Source organism: Aethalodelphis obliquidens, unplaced genomic scaffold, assembly GCF_003676395.1.
Source record: "Aethalodelphis obliquidens isolate GAN/ISIS:26980383/991018 unplaced genomic scaffold, ASM367639v1 scaffold39, whole genome shotgun sequence".
In the NCBI taxonomy this organism is placed as follows: Eukaryota; Metazoa; Chordata; class Mammalia; order Artiodactyla; family Delphinidae; genus Aethalodelphis; species Aethalodelphis obliquidens.
Window position 1 is genome coordinate 9,296,850 of NW_020837983.1, and position 21,225 is coordinate 9,318,074.

The 21,225-nt window shown below is 35.1% G+C and overlaps 1 protein-coding gene across 5 annotated transcripts in view; it reads left to right on the top strand.

Moving 5' to 3' along the window:
• Window positions 1-21,225, top strand: part of VPS13B (vacuolar protein sorting 13 homolog B) — a 778,894-nt gene that overhangs the window by 82,700 nt on the left and 674,969 nt on the right. For 4 of the 5 annotated variants that reach the window (XM_027131500.1, XM_027131499.1, XM_027131497.1 and 1 more), the window contains exons 13-15: window positions 5,972-6,141; window positions 8,932-9,126; window positions 16,934-17,058. In XM_027131500.1, the coding sequence (XP_026987301.1) occupies window positions 5,972-6,141; window positions 8,932-9,126; window positions 16,934-17,058 (490 nt within the window). Of the gene's footprint in view, window positions 1-5,968; window positions 6,142-8,931; window positions 9,127-16,933; window positions 17,059-21,225 lie in introns of all 5 variants that reach the window. The other variant, XM_027131498.1, reaches the window with a different exon arrangement.

A 21,225-nucleotide genomic window follows, 5' to 3' on the forward strand; every position in this document is an offset into this window, starting at 1 on the left:
TCAGAGGCACAGCACTGACTCCTGGCTGCAGCACCAAGAGCCTTTCATCCACACGGCTCAGAAGAAAAGGGAGAAAAAGTAGAAAGAAAGAATTAGTAGAAGTAGAAAGAAAGCAAGCAAGAAGGAAAGAAAGAAAGAAAGAAGGAAGGGACGGAGGGAGGGAGGGACGGAGGAAGGAAGGAAGGAGGGAAGGAAGCAAAAAAAGAAAGAAAGAAGATAAAGTAAAATAAGATAAAATATAATAAAGTTATTAAAATAAAAAAATAATTATTAAGAGAAAAGAAAAAACGGACGGATAGAACCCTAGGACAATGGTGGAAGCCAGGCTATACACACAAAATCTCACACAGAAGCATACACATACACATACACACTCACAAAAAGAGGAAAAGGGGAAAAAATCATAAATCTTGCTCTCAAAGTTCACCTCCTCAATTTGGGATGATTCGTTGTCTAAAGGAGGGAAGGAAGGAAAGAAAGATTGAAAATTAAGATAAAATAAAGTTATTAAAATAAAAAGTAATTATTAAGAAAAAAATTAAAAAAGAAAAGAAAAAAATCGGATGGATAGAACCCTTGGACAAATGGTGGAAGCAAAGCTATACAGACAAAATCTCACACAGAAGCATACTCATACTCACTCACAAAAAGAGGAAAAGGGGAAAAAATCATAAATCTTGCTCTCAAAGTCCACCTCCTCAATTTGGTATGATTCGTGTCTATTCAGGTATCCCACAGATGCAGATACATGAAGTTGATTGTGGAGCTTTAATCTGCTGCTTCTGAGGCTGTTGGGGGAGATTTCCCTTTCTCCTGTTTGTTCTCACAGCTCCCAGGGACTCAGCTTTGGATTTGGCTCTGCCTCTGCGTGTAGGTCGCCGGAGGGCGTCTGTTTTTCACTCAGATAGGACGGGGTTAAAGGAGCCGCTGATTCGGGGGCTCTGGCTCACTCAGGCCGGGGGGAGGGAGGAGTGTGGGGCGGGCCTGTGGCGGCAGAGGCCGGCGTGATGTTGCACCAGCCTGAGGCTCGCCATGCGTTCTCCCAGGGTAGTTGTCCCTGGATCACGGGACCCTGGGAGTGGCGGGCTGCACAGGCTCCCGGGAGGGGATGTGTGGATAGTGACCTGTGCTCGCACACAGGCTTCTTGGTGGTGGCAGCAGCAGCCTTAGCGTCTCATGCCCGTCTCTGGGATCTGCGCTGTTAGCCGCGGCTTGCGCCCGTCTCTGGAGCTCCTTTAAGCAGCGTTTTTAATCTAACCCTCTCCTTGCGCACCAGGAAACAAAGAGGGAAGAAAAAGTGTCGTGCCTTTTCGGCAGGTTCAGACTTTTCCCCGGACTCCCTCCTGGCCAACCGTGGCACACTACCCCCTTCAGGCTGTGTTCACGCCGCCAACCCCAGTCCTCTCCTGGCGCTCCGACTGAAGCCGGAACCTCAGTTCCCAGCCCCGCCCACGCCGGCGTGTGAGCAGAAAAGCCTCTCGGGCTGGTGAGTGCCGGTCGGCACCGATCCTCTGTGCGGGAATCTCTCCGCTTTGCCCCCCGCACCTCTGTTGCTGTGCTCTCCTCCGCGGCTCCGAAGCCTTCCCCCTCAGCCACCTGCACTCTCAGCCCGCGAAGGGGCTTCCTAGTGTGTGGAAACCTTTCCTCCTTCACAGCTCCCTCCCACTGGTGCAGGTCTCGTCCCTATTCTTTTGTCTCTGTTTATTCTTTTACCCTACCCAGGTACGTGGGGGGGTTTCTTGCCTTTAGGGAGGTCTGACGTCTTCTGCCAGCGTTCAGTAGGTGCTCTGCAGGAGTTGCTCCACGTGTAGATGTATTTCTGGTTTATCTGTGGGGAGGAAGGCGATCTCCGCGTCCTACTCCTCTGCCATCTTCCCGGAAGCCTGTCAGTATTTTATTGTCACCTTTTGATACTCTTTCCCTTGTATACTCCTGAAATATGACCATTTTTCCACTTTAGTGGATTCTAAGGAGGAGACATGAAGAAGATGGGTTTTAAGCATATGCATTTAAAATTCAAGAAAACTTAGGTCCTACTGGTAAAAAAATTTTGTGTGACTGATATTTTCTGCATGGTATAAAGATATGGTTAATACAGTTTCATAAAATACAAATTTCCTTTTCATGCAATGAAGCACTCTAGAGCAGGACATAAGAGTATAATGAGGGAGTATAGAATAATAAAGACCTCAGCCTGTGGCATCAGGCTGAGTTTGACCCCCACTTCTTACTGACCTTAGGAAGTAATCAACATCACTGATTTTTCCATTTCTCTATCTCTGTGAGTTTAATTATTGCGATAGAGTTGGTTAAATTGTCTCCCCAGTATCCATTCTCCTCTTATAGTAATAGAAATTTCTATGGTAGAAATTTTCTTGATAGAAATAGACTTCACTTCCCAAATGCGTCATATGACTAGGTTCTGGCTACCGGATGGGAGCAATACTTCATGTGAATTTTTGCGACAGGACTTTAAAAGGAAAAGAGTGTGCCTTCCTTTTTTACTTTTCCCCTTCCTTCTTGCTGGAAAGCAATTATAATGGCAGGGCTGGACCTGCTACCTTCAACTCTGAGATGAAAACTGCATGCTGAGGATGACAGAACAATAAGATAGAGAGAGCCTAAGTCTTCAGTAGTGTGGTGGCACCATGGATCCTCTAGACTCAGATTGTTGAGTGAAAGAGAAATAAGCATTGTTTTTGTTGACACTTCTGTTATTTTCTCTTGTCACAGCAAATTTACTATTGTCCTAAATGATACACTTATAGGACCTACTTCCAAAGACTAATGCATGTAAAATCACATAACATAGTGCTGTAAGTGCTTGATATGTTCATGCATTCATTTCTTGCACCTTGCTTGAATGCCTGCTGCATTGCCAGATACTCTGATAAGTGCTAGGATAGTATGTACAGAATGGCTAGAACAGAAAACTGTGACAGCACCAAATGTTGGGGAGGACGTGAAGAAACTGGATCACTGATTCATTGCTGGTGGGAATATAAAATGTTACAGCCACTCCTAAAAACGTTTTGGCAGTTTTTTATAAAACTTAACATGCAGCTGCCATATAGCCCAGCAACTGCATTCCTGGGCATTTATCCCAGAGAAGTGAGAACTAATGTTCATACAAAAAACAGTATATAATTAATTTTTCTCATGTTAAAACCCAAGCTAGTAGGTACTCCAGGGGACTAGGGTGACTCTCTTTCATGATGTGGTCTTAGACCCAGAATTCCTTTTATCTTGTTTTTCCACCATCCTCTGAGGTATACTTTATCTACATGGTCAATGTTGGCTCACCATTACAGTGTCTAATTTTAATCAACAGGAAGGGGGAACAAGAGAAAACAGTAGTCATGTAGTTTCACTTAATGACATGGCTCTGTCATCTTATTGACCCAAACTTAGTAACATGTCCCTGCACCCAGCAGCCAGGGAGGCTGGAAAATGTATTCTCTAGACGGAGTCCATATACCTCACTTAAAATTCAGAGAGTTTTATTGCTAAAAGGAAGAAGAAAAGATTGCAATTAGCAATCTCTTCCACAGTGGAATTACGCCACACACACACACACACACACACACACACACACACACACGTTTGTATTAAATGAATTTTTACCTGAAGCAGTTTATCATTTCAGAAATATTTATGATCTCCATAAAGCAACTGCTGCTAACTGACTTTGTACAGGCAGTTCTCTGAGTAGTTAGCAGTTCCCCCCCTCCCTTTTTTTTTTTTACTTCGTTATTGAAGTATAAGATACATACTGGAAAGCACACAAAACTAAGGGTATGGTTTTGTGAATTTTGTAAACTTAACCACATCTATGTTGCTAACTGTTCAGGAAATGGAACCTTACCAGAACTCCAGTATTCTCCTTCTTGCCCTCTTTTGGTTATTACTCTGAACCCCGAGGGTAACCACCCTCCTTATTTCTAACATCCTAGATTTAGTTTGGCATATTTTAGAATTCATGTAAATGTAATCACACAGTATATACTCTTTTGCTGTGGCTTTAGCTTACATTATGTTTGTGGGATTCATTCTCATTTCTTTTTAGTATCCCATTTTGTGAATATACCATAACTTATTTATCCATTTTACTGTTGATGAGTATTTGGTTAGTTTCTAGTGTTTGGTTATTATGGTAGTGATGCTACCAACATTCTAGTACATACCTTTTAATTAACCTATATACTAATTTCTGTTGGGAATTTAAGGGTGGAATCACTTAGGTAAAATGATCATATATGTTCACCTTTAGTAAATATCTCCAAACTGTTTTCAATTTGGTTGAATCACTTTACACACCTACCAGCAGTGTAGGAGAGTTTTAGTTGCCCTTGATCAGGGGGTTAGCAAATTATGACTTATTGTCTCTTTTTGTACAGCTTAAGAGTTGATAATGGGTTTTGCATTTTAAATAGTTGGAAAAAATACAAAAAAGATTGATATTTTGTGACACATGAAAACTATATGAAAATTAATTTTCAGTTTTCATAGGTAAAGTTTTATTGGAACATAGTCTTGCTCATTTAGTTATGTGTTGTCTGTGACTGCTTTTGTACTACAGTTGCAGAATTGAGTAATTGGGGCAAGCTGTATGACCCACAAAGCCTAAAGTATTTTTTTTTAAATTAATTAATTAATTTTTGGCTGTATTGGGTGTATTGGGTCTTCGTTGCTGTGCGTGGGCTTTCTCTAGTTTTGGCGAGCGGGGGCTACTCTTCGTTGTGGTGCACGGGCTTCTCATTGCACTGGATTTTCTTGCGGAGCATAGGCTCTAGGCGCGCGGGCTTCAGTAGTTGTGGCTCGCGGGCTCTAGAGTGCAGGTTCAGTAGTTGTGGCCCATGGGCTTAGTTGCTCCACGGCATGTGGGATCTTCCTGGATCAGGGCTTGAACTCGTGTCCCCTGCATTGGCAGGTGGATTCTTAGCCGCTGTGTCAGCAGGGAAGTCCCCTAAGGTATTTTCTTTTTTTTAAAATTTTATTTATTTACTTATTTTTGGCTGTGTTGGGTCTTCGTTGCTGTGCATGAGCTTTCTCTAGTTGCAGAGAGCAGGAGGTGCTCTTTGTTGCGGTGTGTGGGCTTCTCATTGCAGTGGCTTCTCTTGTTGTGGAGCACCGGCTTCAGTAGTTGTGGCTCGTGGGCTCTAGAGCGTAGGCTCAGTTGTGGCGCACAGGCTTAGTTGCTCCTTGGCATGTGGGATCTTCCCGGACCAGGGCTCGAACCTGTGTCCCCTGCATTGGCAGGTGGATTCTTAACTGCTGCACCATCAGGGAAGTCCCTCCTAAAGTATTTTCTATATGGCTCTTTATAGAAAAAGTTTGCTGATATGTATTTGCCAACTTTTAGTATTCTTAGTCTTTTTCATTTTAGCTTTTCCAGTGGATGTGTAGTGCTACCACATCGTGACATTATTTGCAGTTATCTGATACCTAACAATGTTAACTTACTTTTGAAATAACTTTTGACCATTTGGATATATTATCTTTTGCTTGTTCAAGGCTTTTTTGCCCATTTTTCCATTGAATTATTGGTTTATTTTTGATTTTTAGGTAGTTTAAAATTTTTAATATGCTGTGCGTACAAGTCCTTTATGCATATACCTATGTCTATGTATGTGTCTGTCTATGGCAAATATTTTCTCCTAGTCTGTGGCTTGAATTTGCATTATCTCAGTGGTGTTTTTATGAAAGGAAGCTGTTATTCTTTTGATGACAGAGATTAAAAATTTCTTTTAAGTATTTAAGAAATATTTTAAAATATAAAACAAATTTTTACATAGCAAAGGCATACATTTCTAGAGTAATTTATTCTTCTTTAAGGCAATATTTTTACAACTGCTTCATTGTTGAAAAAAAGAATTTGACCTTAAAATTTGGAGAACTAATTAATTTTTTCATTAATTAAGAAAATTATTTAAAAATAAATTTTCATTGCATTTTTATTATTTCATTTTAGATATTAAGGGTGAAAGTGAAACAATGCTGAATCCTGAAGAAGTGGCATCTTTGGAGGAATATATTCCTACTCGACATACAAGTATTACTCTCCTCAAATGTACTTTCACAATTTTCATGGCTGAATTCAACTTGCTGGATCATTTGCTACCTGTCATTATGGGAGAAAAGGTATATTTTGTCATTCACTACTTGTTTTCTCATACATGTATATTTACTGGTCCTGTGATATTGTAAGAGGAAGTTGATTAAGTAATAGAATATCAGAATATCTGGCTATATATAATAGTTATCCATGATGAAGTTAAAGCAATGTAACTACGATTATTAATTCTTAGAAAATAATTTATATATATTATATAAATAAATAAATAGATTAAAAAAATAACCTCAAGCTAAGGCTCTATAAATAAATGTTGAAGAGCATTTGCCTTGATGTCAGACCATGTACAAGCTATGACACCTTAGGACACTGCTTTATATCTCTAAGCCTTGTTTTCCTTTTCTGAAAAACAAAAGAAAATTATATTTTTCATGTAGGCTGACAGAGTCAGCCAGTAAAGAAGCAAAAAGCCCTGATAGATTCAGATAGTTTATTACTTACATAGACAGCAAAAGCAAATCAGTAATGGTGTTGGCTTGCCTTGTCCCTTTCAGGACAACCCTGAATCTAGAGCGCCAAATGACCTGCAGGACACATGGTAGGGTACCTTGTTGACAAGGATTCAGTTCCACACTGCACCTAAGCAGTTATATAGCCTACAGCTGTACTCTGAGAGAGTGGATGGAAAGCCCCGTGAATGAGGGATGCTGATGAGAAAATTTCCCCATAGCAGTGTTTCTCAAGATGAGAAGTCGACTGAGAAATGGTCTTTTAGCAGTTCTGCAGAAGACCGCCTATTTTCCCCTGTTCTGATAATATCATAGGGTGCTCCACCAAGGCTTAGGTCTTGTGTGGTTTAGCCTTGCCTTGTGGGCTCCATGGATTTTAAGATTGTCTGGGTGCTGGCATAGAGCAGTTCCCCCAAAGTACCTAGCTCCTAGAATGATTTTGAATATTCAGTGAGATAATGCATGTAAACCATTTTGCACATGTTAGGAACCCAGTGATTATTACTGTGTTTCTTAATGAGGACTTATTAGTTGCTTAATATTTTAGGTCTGTATACAATGTATTGCTTTCTGAGTCTGCCATATACATATAAGGTATTATCTGTTATCTTTAATTTATTATTTTGGGGGTTATATGTCTTTTAATGGTGACATGATGATGATTATGGAAGTAAAAATTGTCCTAACTTTAAATCGAACTTATGGAAGTATGGCAGAGAATTAAGATATAACAGTTTCATTTTGTGTATTTGCTCTCTATCAGCCACTCATAATTGTTCATTGTATTGCTGGGTTAAAGAGATCATCTGGGGAAAATTTCAGTGGAGAAGAATTGAAATATGACAGTATATGCATGAACTTTAACTATGGTTAATAAGTTCAAGAAAGAGACAAAAAAGTGGAAGATTTCAAAAGACCTCAATCCATTAAAAAAAGAACGAAATGAAATTCTGGAGCTGAAAACTATAACACAAACTAGAAATAAAAGGATGGAAAAAGATACACCATTTAAGTGCTAATCAAAGGAAAGATAGAGTGGCTATTTTAATATCAGAAAATGTAGAGCTTAAGACAAGAGGTATTGATAGAAATAAAGAGTCATTCCATAATGATAAGTGTTAACTCAAAGAGTGAACAGTAGATAATTCTCAGATATGTTGAATGAAAGAAGGCAGACATGAGTATGTACTGTGTGATTCTGTTTAAATGAAGTCGAAGAACAGACAAAAGAATATTGGCCACCCCTGGTGGGGATTTGATATTACCTGAGAAGGGATATAGGAGACCCTTTTAGGGTGCTTGAAATGTGTGGTGGTTACATACATAACAATTTGTTGAGCTCTATGTTTAAGATTTTGTGCTTTACTGTATATTGTATCTCAATAATCCAAAATAAAGTCCCTTACTAAAGTAATTGCTCAATATGTGATGGTTTAAAAATTATTAATGAGTCAAAAAGGAAGAACTGTATCTTCAACTTATTTTTAGGCACAGTGTTTCTCAATAATGGTACTATTGGCTTTTTGGACTAGGGAAGTATTATGTAGTTTTACCATCTTTAGCCAATGCCTGCTAAATGCCAGTACTGTTCCCTTATTATTATGATAATGAAAGACAGATAAAACAATTAAACTGTTCTTTCCACACCTCTGGATGGAGGGTCATACTGTTCCTCATTGAGAGCTACAGGTATGGGAATAAGTTCAAGGGCTGGAAGGGGTGGCTTGCTAATTGGGTTCATACCCTGGACATGTTGAAATTTATCTCCATTTACTTGGAAGCTTAGAAAGATTCTGTAACGCTGAAAATATGAAGCCTACCTCGAGATTCTTAGGACTTTATGAGCCTTTAGCATGTTTAATATTAGTAGATATGATGTGGATTGGAAATTTTTCTGTCCTGTAAACTTTGCTTATTGTATCTTTCAGATTGTCTTGAGTAGTGCACTTAGTCGTTTAGTCATCTAAATGTGTATAAAGGGAAAGAAGATAAAGGCTCTGAAATATCTAGGATTTTTTTGTGTGTGTGAATTATTGAGCTTAAGAAAATACCTTCAATGTACTGAGGCACGTTGTGACAATATTCTAGTTGACTGAAAAAATAAAAAGCTTTAGCTAAAAGGGCATTGATAATTTCACAGTAAATAGGCATTCTTTGAAATCTGGGATATACCTAAAAATAGGTAGAAGGTGTTTCTATTTGGTTACAGTAAGAGAGTCCCATAGAAAGGCATCATTTCTAGGATGATTTGATATCACTGCATAATGTGTCACTCTGAAGCTTGTATAGAGGGCATTGCACATCAGTCACTTTCTCCTGAAATATAAAGTGAACACTGTTATTTTCTAGAACTCAAGTAATTTCATGAATACTACAAACTTCCAGTCTCTTCGGCCTTTGCCATCCATTCAGATACTGGTGGATAAAATTAATCTGGAACATTCTGTGCCGATGTATGCTGAACATTTGGTGCATGTGGTCAGCAGCCTTACTCAGCCTTCTGATAATCTGCTTCATTATTGCTACGCACATTGCTACCTTAAGGTATGAAAAGTGAATTTTCTTGTGTATTAGTATTTGGTTGGCTTCGGGAGAATTAAATAAATCTTTTTTTTCTTAGAGTTGTAATTTTACAGAATTAGTACCCTGTAAGATGAGATTTAAATAAGATATGATAGGTATATTCATTATTCAGCATAATTAATATAAAAATAAAAGTGTACCTATTTTAAAGATTTCTTCAATTATTTGGTGTTAGTAGCTTGATATCTGTAAGATAATAGTAATTATAATTTTTGAAGATTGCATATATCATTGATTATAAGCAATGTAAAAGAGCACTAAGGATGTTTTAAAAGATTCATGATTTCTTTGAGGTGAATATTTGTGAGAGACAATGTTTTATAAAGCAAGTTTAATACATTTTTTTTTAGTTATTTTCCTCTTATTGAATTCATGTTAATTTCTTAATGCCAAGGAAAACTTTATTACTTTAAATCGAGTTATGTAAAGTTAATTATTGGAGACTTTGCTCAGCTCTTCCATCTCTTTTTTTTTTTTAATAAATATGTGATACATCCCACCGTAGGTACTTACAAATAGATAAGCTCAGATGTTGAGTAATAAGTGTTTTTGCTAAGCAAATACACATGTATAATCTAAGTAGAGATAGCATCTACCTAATTAAATTCTGTTTTATGGACTAAAGGAAGCTATGTCAAGTTGAAATCAAGAATAAGTACTAAAGTGAGAGAGTGGCATGGACATATATACACTACCAAACGTAAAATAGATAGCTAGTGGGAAGCAGCCGCATAGCACAGGGAGATCAGCTCTGTGCTTTGTGACCACCTAGAGGGGTGGGATAGGGAGGGTGGGAGGGAGGGAGATGCAAGAGGGAAGAGAGATGGGGACATATGTGTATGTATAACTGATTCACTTTGTTATAAAGCAGAAAGTGGCACACTATTGTAAAGCAATTATACTCTAATAAAGATGTTAAAAAAAAAAAGTACTAAAAATGCACTAAATTTTATGTAAAGTACTGAAAATTAGAGAACTCCAAAAATAAACTCCTGGCTTTATTGTTTCATGCTTTATAGTTTGATGTTTTGAAGTTCTTAAATATTTGTGTCTTTTTTTTTTTTTTTTTTTTGGTACGCGGGCCTCTCACTGTCGCGGCCTCTCCTGCTGCAGAGCACAGGTTCCGGACGTGCAGGCTCAGCGGCCATGGCCCACAGGCCCAGTCGCTCCTCGGCATGCGGGATCTTCCCGGACTGGGACACGAACCCGTGTCCCCAGCATCGGCAGGCGGACTCCCAACCACTGAGCCACCAGGGAAGCCCAATATTTGTGTCTTTGTAGAGTAAAAAGAAAGCAATTTAAAGATACTAGTTTTAGATCACCTCCAGGCATATTTAAATTTAAGGTGTTAAAATTTGATTGTTTTCAAACCATGTAGAGTGGAAAAACTCATCTTTTTCTAGATGTCCATGCAAACCCCATTTTTAAGATGATGGAGAAGGAAATTCTACTTCCTTGATGGAGGAGTTGACAGTATTATGTTACAAAGGGGTGTGGACATAGGAAAGTATGATTCTTTGGACATAATTATTATAATGATCTGTAACAAGTGTTTTATGTCATGCGGAGAGTAGCAGAAGGTATTTTTGAAAGTTAGATACATACTTGTGCTTTTTTTATTCACTCCCACGATTAATACACCAAGGTGTATGATTTTTTTTTAATATTGGCACAACTTGAATATCAGGTTATATTGTTAAGAATATTTGCCTTGTTTTATCAAAGCAAGTATAATTTTAGGCAGTTCTTTCCAAGGTATTCTACTTTCGTGGGATTCATTCATTTGGTAAATACTGAGTTCTTTCCATACTGCAGACACTCAGCGTTAAAGATGAAACAGGGATGCCCTATCCTCAAGGAAAATGGTCACCTAAGCTATTGGTCACCAATATGGTTGTCATTCATACTGACATAAAAGTTATTGGAATAGTTGTTTACCACTACTATTTGTTAATATGTTAAATGCTCACTTGAATTTCCAGGGAAATTTAAGAGTTACAGTGTAGTCTAGATAAAGTTTTGGTAAGTTTGATTACAGCTGTAATGGATAAGTTAAATGTCCCAGGAAGTCAGGTGTTGGGCATAGTATAATATATGTAGAAAAACTTTTCATTGGTATTAAGAATATTGAATACTCTCGGGGCTTCCCTGGTGGCGCAGTGGTTGAGAGTCCGCCTGCCGATGCAGGGGACACGGGTTCGTGCCCGGGTCCGGGAAGATCCCACCTGCTGCAGAGTGGCTGGGCCTATGAGTCATGGCCGCTGAGCCTGTGCGTCCGGAGCCTGTGCTCTGCAACGGGAGAGGCCACAACAGTGAGAGGCCCGCGTACAGCAAAAAAAAGAAAAAAAAAGAATATTGAATACTCTAAAAAATAAAGTCTTTAGTCTTGACCACTTGATTACATTAAAAAAAATTTCATTGCATTTCTGGTGCTTCTTCAGTGGCCTAGTACATTTTAAAAAAACTTTCAGAACTTGGTAGAGCGTTTTAGTTTTGTGACTGTTTGGAACTGACGAAAAATACCGATTTGTTTTAAGGTTTATAGCAGTTCATGTTACTTGGCATGATTACTGTAACCTTTGAGGAAGTTTTCAAAGTTTAATTTTCATTATTACAGTGTTGAAATATTACAGTGGAGAATTTAGATGTCTATTTCATGTGTCTTTGGCATTTTAGACTCAAGTAATTTTCAATTAAATACTCAAATAAATGCTTAAGTTTTAATTTTGTGTATGTAAATGTGACTGTATTGACTATTTGACAAAATAGTATATAGTTCCCACTTCATGTAATGAAGTTTATTAATTGAGAGTTGGCATGGAAGAAAATATGCAGGTGAAACTTTCATATGTCTTACCAAGTCCTCTGTATTTAAATGCTAAACCCATTTTTGAATAAGTGTGGCATCAAGTAGCTAAGACATTGAAAGGCACCTAAAGTTTGAAACATATATAAAAAATAAGTTAGTGAAAGCATTATGTAAACTATAGAAAAATATATAAATTTAAGGCCTTTTACTCATAAGGATCAGCTATGGCAGATGCTTCAGAGAGATCAGGAAGGTTATAGTAGAATCAAAACCCTTTGAATTTTTTGGATTTGGGAGTTTTTGACCTCCAGTAAATAGTTTTCCCTGGGGGTTTCAAGGAATTGTGCTTTCACACATGGCTGGTGGATATATAATTGGTATCATTTTGGAGAGTGCTTTTGCAGAATCTAATAAATTTGAAAACACATCTACCTTACACCCATCCATTCCAATTTTCAATATATATAACTATAGCAGGGGCCAGCAGACTTTTCTCTGACGGTTCAGATAGTAAGTGTTTTAGGCTTTGTGGGCCAAGAGGGAAAATTTAGGATATTGTGTAGGTACTTAAATAATAGAACAAATTTCCATGAATCTTGAGTTGACAGAATTCAAAATATAAGATAGGACTCTTTTTTTGTAATACAGTTTTACTAATGAGAAGAAGGAATTCTTTTTCTTGGGATAACATTTCACCTAATTGGGGTTTCAACTTAGTATTCCCTGTCATCAGTTCAGTTATAAATGTACATGTGTAAAAATTATTCTTAGGTTGTAGGTAGTACAAAAACAGACAGTGGTTAGAATTTGACCTGTATACTGTAGTTTGTTGACCCTTGTCCCAGAGAAATTTTTGCATATGCAGATATGTACAGCTAGAGGTCTATAAATACCCACATGGATAGCTCTCTGAGGCATAATTTTTGGTGGGAATGTCAGGAAGCATAATGGTATATATAGTATGATGCCATTTATGTAAATTAAGAAAACAAAATAGTGCTAAAGATTGTTCACAGATATAAAAGGGTTTATAAAGGTATAACAAAAGGGTGGGATACGTTCTGAACTCCTGAAAGTAGATTTGGGCGATCTGGGCATCTAGGCTTGGTGGGGGTGCCAATGAGACTAGCGTGAGGGTCATGGATCAGGTAAACTTTAGTTATGTTGTAAGGTTTTAAATTTTTAAATAATTTTATTGAAATAATTTACATACCATAAATTCACCTTTTTTAAATAATAGAAATTAGTGATTTTTAATATTTTCACAGAGTTAAAGCAACCATCACCACTATCTAATTCCAGAACATTTTCATCACCCCAAAAAGAAACCATTAGTATTTACTCTCCATTGACTCCTCCTACCCCCTGTAAACACTAATCTCTTTCTGTCTCTATGTATTTGCCTATTCTGGATATTTCATATAAATGGAATCATACAGCATATGGTTTTTTGTGGCTGGCTCCTTTTGCTTAGCATAATGTTTTTCAAGGTTCATCTATTCTGTAACATGTATCAGTACTTTATTACCTTTTTATGACTGAATAATGCATTGTTTAGATATATACTATATTTTGTTTATCCATTTATCTGGTTGGTGGACATTTGTGTTGATTCCAGTTCTTGGTTATTAAGAATAATATAGCTATGAACATTTCTGTATAGGTTTTTGTATAAACACAGGTTTCATTTCCCTTGGGTATATACCTAGGTGTGGAGCTGCCTGTTCTATGGTAACTGTATCTTTAACAGTTTTAGGAACTGCCAAACTTTTTTTTCCAAAGGGATTCTTGCATTGTTTTACTGTCCCACTAGTAGTGAATTAGGGTTCTTATTTCTCCACATCCTCACTGACACTTGTTACTACTGTCTTTTTGATTTTAATCATCTTGGTGGTTGTGAAGAGGTATCTCCTTATGGTTTTGATATATGTTTCCCTAGTGACTAATGATGTTGAGCATTTTTTTTTCATCTGCTTCTTGGCCATTTGTATATCTTCTTTGGAGAATATCTATTCAAATCTTTTGCCCATTTTAAAATGAAGTTATTTTGTCTTTTTATTGTTGAGTTGTAAGCGTTCCTTGTGGATTCTGAAGGATTTTATTTCATTAAAAGTATAGGTGACAACATGACATTCATTTAAAAAATTCTGAGTAATGAAAAAAATTACTTATTTATTGTTTCCTCACTTAAATTGTTGGTGGAAAAAAATTAGGAGAAAATACTTAATTTCTCTCCATAAGAAAAGAATATAAGTATCAGTTTCAGTCCAGTGTTTCTTTTTGTTTCAATGGATACATGAATAGAAACTAGATTTAGAGAGTTTAAGGAATGAGTAGGCAATGAAAAAAAAGGTGGCATTTTCCAGCCTACTTTTTCAAGATTTTTGCTGATGACAGATGAGAAATGGAATTTTACTGATGGTTGGAGGGGAGAGGTAGTGATGAGAAAGATTGTTTTTTCTTTAAGAGTAAGTGGTGAATCAGCCATATTTTTTTGGAGAGGGGAAGCAGGGAATAGAGAGAGGAAGCAAGGCAGAGTGAAATTGTGAGCTAATAGATGAGCTAAATCAGATGAAACATCATATTGCTGTTCCAGCAATAGGTAATTATGAAGAAGTCCTTTATCCTTTTTAGACTTTATTTTTCCCATATGTAAAATGAGGTGATTTAGTTAAATTGTTTTCTTATTGGATTCTTTAAAAGGTGGCACTGCATATTTAACTTTCCATTTAATGTCATGTGTAAGTCATCTTAGTCAAGTTGGCATTTCCTTCAGCTAAAACTTCTATTAGTAGTTGCGCTTACTGCTTCATACATTCTTGATGCCTCAAACTGTTGGTTTGCAGTGTTGTTAATAAGTATTTTTATTCTATTTCTGAATATATGAACAATCCTGGTGAAAACAACCTCAATTCATACTGTGCTGGTTTTCCTTTTTCTAGATAAAGTATTTGTAATCTTGGTCAAGGGTTGTTGACAAGTTATTCGGTTATATAGGTATTGTAAATCTGTGTGTCTTACTGCTGTGATTTAAAAGAGAGAGTTGAAATTGGTTATTTTGAAATAATTATTTTTGATGGTTATTTTGAAATAATTATTTTTGATTTCACTGTAATTTATACTTGCTTGAATGTTCTCTGGAGTCATCTCTGGACAACATGTACATTTAGTAAAAACTTAAAAAAATTACAGAATAATATGCAGGACCTTCCCCAAAGTCCCTTGCAGTTCTGCAGACAACCAGCAGGGGATCTCCTCAACATCCAGTTTCCATCTGAGTACATTAATGATAGTGTCTGTGATTATACTGTTGGGACATTTATAGAGTATTAGAAGGTGACTCGAGAGAGTTCTTAGTTGAACACAGATAATCTAGTTTGATAAAGTATTACCCTGATTCATATTCTAGAAATATTTGGAGGTTGGGCATCGTTTGAATAATCATGCTTTGTATTAAGTGGTATTAATAATTGCAAATTTCAGAAACTTTTAAATATTGGCCCTTTCAGAGGAAATATGAAATGCTGAAATTGTACAGTGCCCAGAAGTTCTTTGCATATAGTGTTGCTTAGAGCAAGTCTTCAAAGAATATAAATGTGGCATAACTTAATTTTTAAGGCTGATCAATTAAGTATTAGAAACATGCTTTTTTCTTTTTCTTCTCAGTTCTTTATTTCTTGCATCTTGGTTAATAGTGGGATTTATAGTAATCAATAGGTATATCACTTTCATTTTTCTTGATAGTAATTAAGTAGGTAGGCCCTTTGAAATGCAGTTTTTCTTTGAAAGTACAAAATTCTAATGTTCATTTTCCAAAATGTTACTTCGTTCACTGAAAACCGACTTTACAGGAAAAGATTTGACATTGTCAGTTTGATGAATGGTAGGAGCAGAATAGCTTTTTGAAACTGTTTGGAAGCAGTTTAATATTACTTTCTAAGAAATTGATCATTAGTTTATGTTCATTAAATGAAAGTATTTTGTATTGGAAATTAGTTACTGAGGTATATTTTAAACATGTTTCACTGTAGAATTTAGCAGCTAATATTAATCCTAGAGATAAGAAAGTTAGTGCTTTATAAACCCAAGGAATAAAAAATAATAATGAAACAAATGTTGGGGTTAAACGGCTTTTGCATGTTGTTGGAAAACAGTAACTCTTTGTTTTGTATCTCTGTGTGTCAGTGTTTCCTGTTTGAGACATTTACTTTATTGAAAATAATGGAAGAAGAAATATATTCAGTTCTCTGAAACGTTTCGTGTAAAATGTGATGTTACATTGATTCTTCCTATTAAGGCAAATGTAGTTTTCAGGAATTTCAGGGAATGCTTATAAAATTTTTGAGTGTGACATGCTAGTTTTAAGAATAAACTTATAAAGAGTAATTTATGCCATGTACCAAATTACCTGAGGTGAAAAACCTCAGCCCTACCATTATTTTCACAAAAGAAAGGGAAAAGATGTAACATTATTTAGGATATGTTTGGATATCCTTTTTGTGTGTGCATACTGTAAGTTGAAGGCAAAATACTTTCTAAGATTGTTTTTGTTGTAGTTAATATTCTTTTAGGAATAAAATGATATAACAATGATTTATTAACAGTATCTGTGATGTGCACAATGTAGTCAGTTTAACAGAGAATATGTGCATTGTAGCAGACAATAAAATGCTAAATGAGAGTTATGTATAGAAATAAAATGTGAAACCTAAAATTGGTCAAAAGAAGAGTAATCTTGCAGGGATATGAAAGAAATATTGTGTATTTAAATTTCTTAATTCTGACTTAGTTAATGTCAGATTTAATAGAAGAAAATGTTGATGTTTGGGAAGTGGAAAAAGACATCAGAACATATTTAGTGTGCAGCTGTTGTAGAGCAAATTGAAACTGACGTATTTCATCCTGTGCTTACTAAAACTTTGTCTCTGTGAACATTTGGATCTTTTCTTTTTGTTGCAGATATTTGGTTTCCAGGCAGGACTGACCTCTTTGGATTGTAGGGGATCTTACTGCATACCTGTACCGATTATTCCCTCTTTCAGCACTGCTCTTTATGGTAAACTTCTGAAACTGTCCACGTGCTGGTAAGTATTGTGTTAAAGTATGGTTTATGGTAATTTTCACTTATTATCTTAGGAGGGGAAAAAACCCAATCGTATCTGTCTTATGCCAGTGTGTTAGTTTTATATAAAACCTTAGAAAAATATGTGAAGTTAATACTTCATGTATTTTTTTACTGAGATGTTAAAAATCTCTTTTAAATATCTGAAATCTATTAGGTTATAGTATTTGTGGTGGTGATAACTGTTGTTGGGGTAATAACTATCAATCCATATCGCAGCTATAGTAAAATGTTGCTTTTTCACATTGTATAGGAACTCCAGGGCAAGTACTTTATTTTTTTTTTTCTTTTTCTTTTTTGAGAGGTTACAAAGATTTTTTAATAAGTTGCAAATAATATCAAGGCCAAAGTATTTTTCAACTAAGTAACAATTTCATGTGTATTCCTAACCACTGAGTAAAGTATATCCATGACATAGATTTAGTATATTTGACATGTCTGTTTACAGTCACTCTGCATTTGGGCAGAAACTGATTTTAGCCCTTACTTTCATTTAGTATTGGATTCCTTTATTTGGAGGTCATTCTTCCTGAATTAAAAGAGATTTATAAAAAGAGAGTCAATAGTTACTAATCATACCTTTTTCTTTTAGTTGAAAGCAGTGTTTTTAATATTAAAGAAATAATTGTTTAAGTGTATGAAATAAGATTTAAATAAATGAAATTATATTCTAGTGAAATATTTCTGTATTTTAAAATTTGGATCATTTCAATTATTGGGAATACATCTTTGCTTTTTCCTCCTAATTAGTATTAAGCTTATTTTTGTAGGATGTATTTTCATTAGTTATTTATGAAAAGCAACATAACTTTCAGAAAATAGATTTGACTTCTTTATCTAAAGTACTTCATTTTGTTAAAAATATAGTTCCTTTAATAATATATAACTTTTAAAATGAAATTTGTGAAGTAAATGCTAACATTTTCAAAGAAATTTGCCTGTTGATTCAGAAAATTAAAAAAATATAGAACTTGAAGTTAATTCAGTCTTGGAACCAGTTCTTCTATAAAGTGAAATCACTGTTAAATTACTTTATTCTTAATTTCTCTTGATAAGTTTAACTTTGTCCTTAGTCATCCATAGTCCTCATATGGCACTTATGCTGTGTAGAGATTCACTTTTCAACTTTTTATTATTGTTTACATGTTGCATTTGAGCCAAGTATTATATTCTGATCTATTACAAAATACCATGACTTACCAGTTGATAAGTCAATATCAACTTTAATAGATATTTGTATCTGTTGATTTATTTATCACTCATGACCCTAAAAGTTTATTAGATACAATGCAGTTCACCGTGGGAAACAGTTAAGTTCTTTTTAAAAATAAAACAGCCAAAATTTCCAAAGTGAATTATAGCCTTTTTATGAAAAAAGTTGAATATTTAAATAGGTAAGACTTATGTCAAGGATGTGTAAGGCTTACTCTAAATATTGCCAAATTTGGTTTAAAATATATCTGCTGACATCTAAATGAAAATATTCCAATTAAATACTAAAAGCATGAGATCACAGAATGCTAATATTTATTTGGATGTGATTTTCTTTTTTTGTAGTGAAGACCACTTCTACATTATTTCAGTGGTATTTTTGCTATGCTTTACAGAAGTATGTTGTTTTGAAATAGTTTCTTTAAATTGTTTTCCTTAGCAAATACAAAGTAAACTATAATTATTCTTAGCAGCTCTAAATTGAAAGTAATCAGTACAAAACTCAATAAATTGAGATGTATCTTAGTTAAATGAAATGAATAAAATACCAGATAAAATACATCATATAATACTTGAATTAAATAGAAATCATATGAGAACTGAGAATTCTATTTAACTGTTGCAGTGAGTGAGGATTATGTCAGCTCTGTCCCCATTCATGGTCTCTCCCTTCCTCAAATTATACAAGCTGTTTCATTTGGACTTTTAAAATTCACATTTCAGAGTTTCTTAAAGCACATTTATGAAGCTGTGTTTATATTTCATGCTGTAATGAGAAGAGCATATTTACTACAGGCCACAGCATTTGAAACAAAGGCATTTTATAGCACATTGAAAATTTTTTAGTTGGTACGTTTGAGTTAGTAATGAAAATCTAGATTTTACTTAAATCAGCAAAATAGTGTATAATTTTTGTTTTAAAATATTTCTAAATTGAGATATTATATGTGAAGCTGCAAACAAATAATATTTAATTTAATCAGGTTTGGTAATTTTTAAAATGTGTGGCTTAAGTAACATTTAAAAAAAGTTATTTCTCTCCCATTTAAATGTTCATGTTAATATATTTTAACCTGAATGAGCAAGCTATTACAAAACTCCAGTTTCTTAGATTTTATTTTTTTCAAAATATTTTGGTTACATTGTATCTGTCATTCTATATTACATAGTTTTCAAACATAAAAAAATAAACTTTTCAAAAAACTTTTTTTCATTTTTTTATATCAGGTTAACTTTAGCTGTTTTAGTTCCTTCGAACAGGACTGAAACGTGTAGGGTGTGGTGAGAAAAGCAGTGACAAATAATAATTAATGACATAAATCTTGAGCAATTAATTTAAATTTTAACTTGACTCTTTTTTTGGTATGAGATGTTTAAAAAAGGGCAGTAAATGGTTGGTTAAAGGACAATAAAGTATGATAGCATTGTTTTTGCTAGCAGCATTAAGCATTGGTCTACTGTCCATAGTTAATATTATAAATTTCTACAGTGATAATGCTTTTAGGCTTTTAGATATATTCTTGGCCTTAACATTTTTTTCAAAACAGAGAAATGATAAACATTTCAACTCTTTCAAAATTTCTGATTTAAATATTAATATCTTATAGAAAAGTATGTATATTATGATGTTTCATAACTGAACTGAATGCTTGGTAACCAGCTGCAAGATCAAGAAACAGAATATTATCAGCATCCCAAAAGCCTCTCTCTTTCATCCTCCTCTAGTGTTAATCATTATCCTGGTATCTAATAGCATATATTCTTAGATTTAATATAAATGGAATCATACAACATATATTCCTTTTTTGACTGGTTCTGTCACTTAAAATAATTTGTCAGATTCGTCTATACTGTGTAATGTAGTTTTTAGATAGTTTGCCTTTGTCACTATACAATGTTATATTGCATGAACATTGACGATTTACACATTCTTGATCTGCAGTTTTAATTTAAAAATAGGTGCCTGAAGTTTGTGTCAATTTCTTTTTTTATTCCTTTGCCATTTTTTCTTTCCCTTAAGATGCTTCAGTTGTATTAGGGGATATTAGATGTCATTAAATATTTTTCATTTTTCTGTGTCTTGATGGGCACTTTGCTAAGTGTTGGGATTGGGGAAAGAATAAAGTAGAATGCAGTGAGGGTAAAAGATATCCCCTCACCAGGAAGACTTACAGTCTAGTAGGGGAGGACACAGACACAGATGAAAACAGTTGTCATTAAATTGCAAAATTGAGGCTTAAGCAGAATGTCTTTCTTGTTAGTTTAAAAAAATTAGAGAATTTCTCTAGGACCTCAGGAATGGCTTCAGAGAAGTGGCATTGGAATTGGGCTTTAATGGCTGAATCAGTTAGATACCCAGGTATTCAGAGGCTGGTTAGGGTGTAGAGGCTTCTAGGTGACAATATTGTCTGGACAAAGTCAGGGTTAGTCCATTTAGATCTGTGAAGGGATACAGTGGGGGAGGAATTTGGAAGACTACTTTGGGCCTGGACTTGTACACAAATAAGGATGTCTACACTTTTTAATATGAACACTTAAAAATAGTTAAACCAGTTAATCAGATATTCATTAGTCGCATTACTTTCTGATCAGGCTGTTAAACTACAACCATAATATAGTTTCAAGTTCACTTTCTCCTATAATTGAGGGTTCAAAAATGTGATCTTATTTATAAATAAATTTTGGAAGTTCAGAGAAAAATTACTTTGGCTTAGAAAGTCATGGAGAAAATGGAGAAGGTAACTTTCAAGCAGGTTATTAAAGAATGGGTAGGATTTGAAAGAGAATACTGTACTTTTTTATACAGTGTTAGGCACTTAGTTTAACAAAATTTTCATAACAACCCTGTGAGGTTAGGTGATATTCCCTCTTATAAAACTAAAAAAACTCAGAGAGGTTACATAACTTGTCCAAAGTC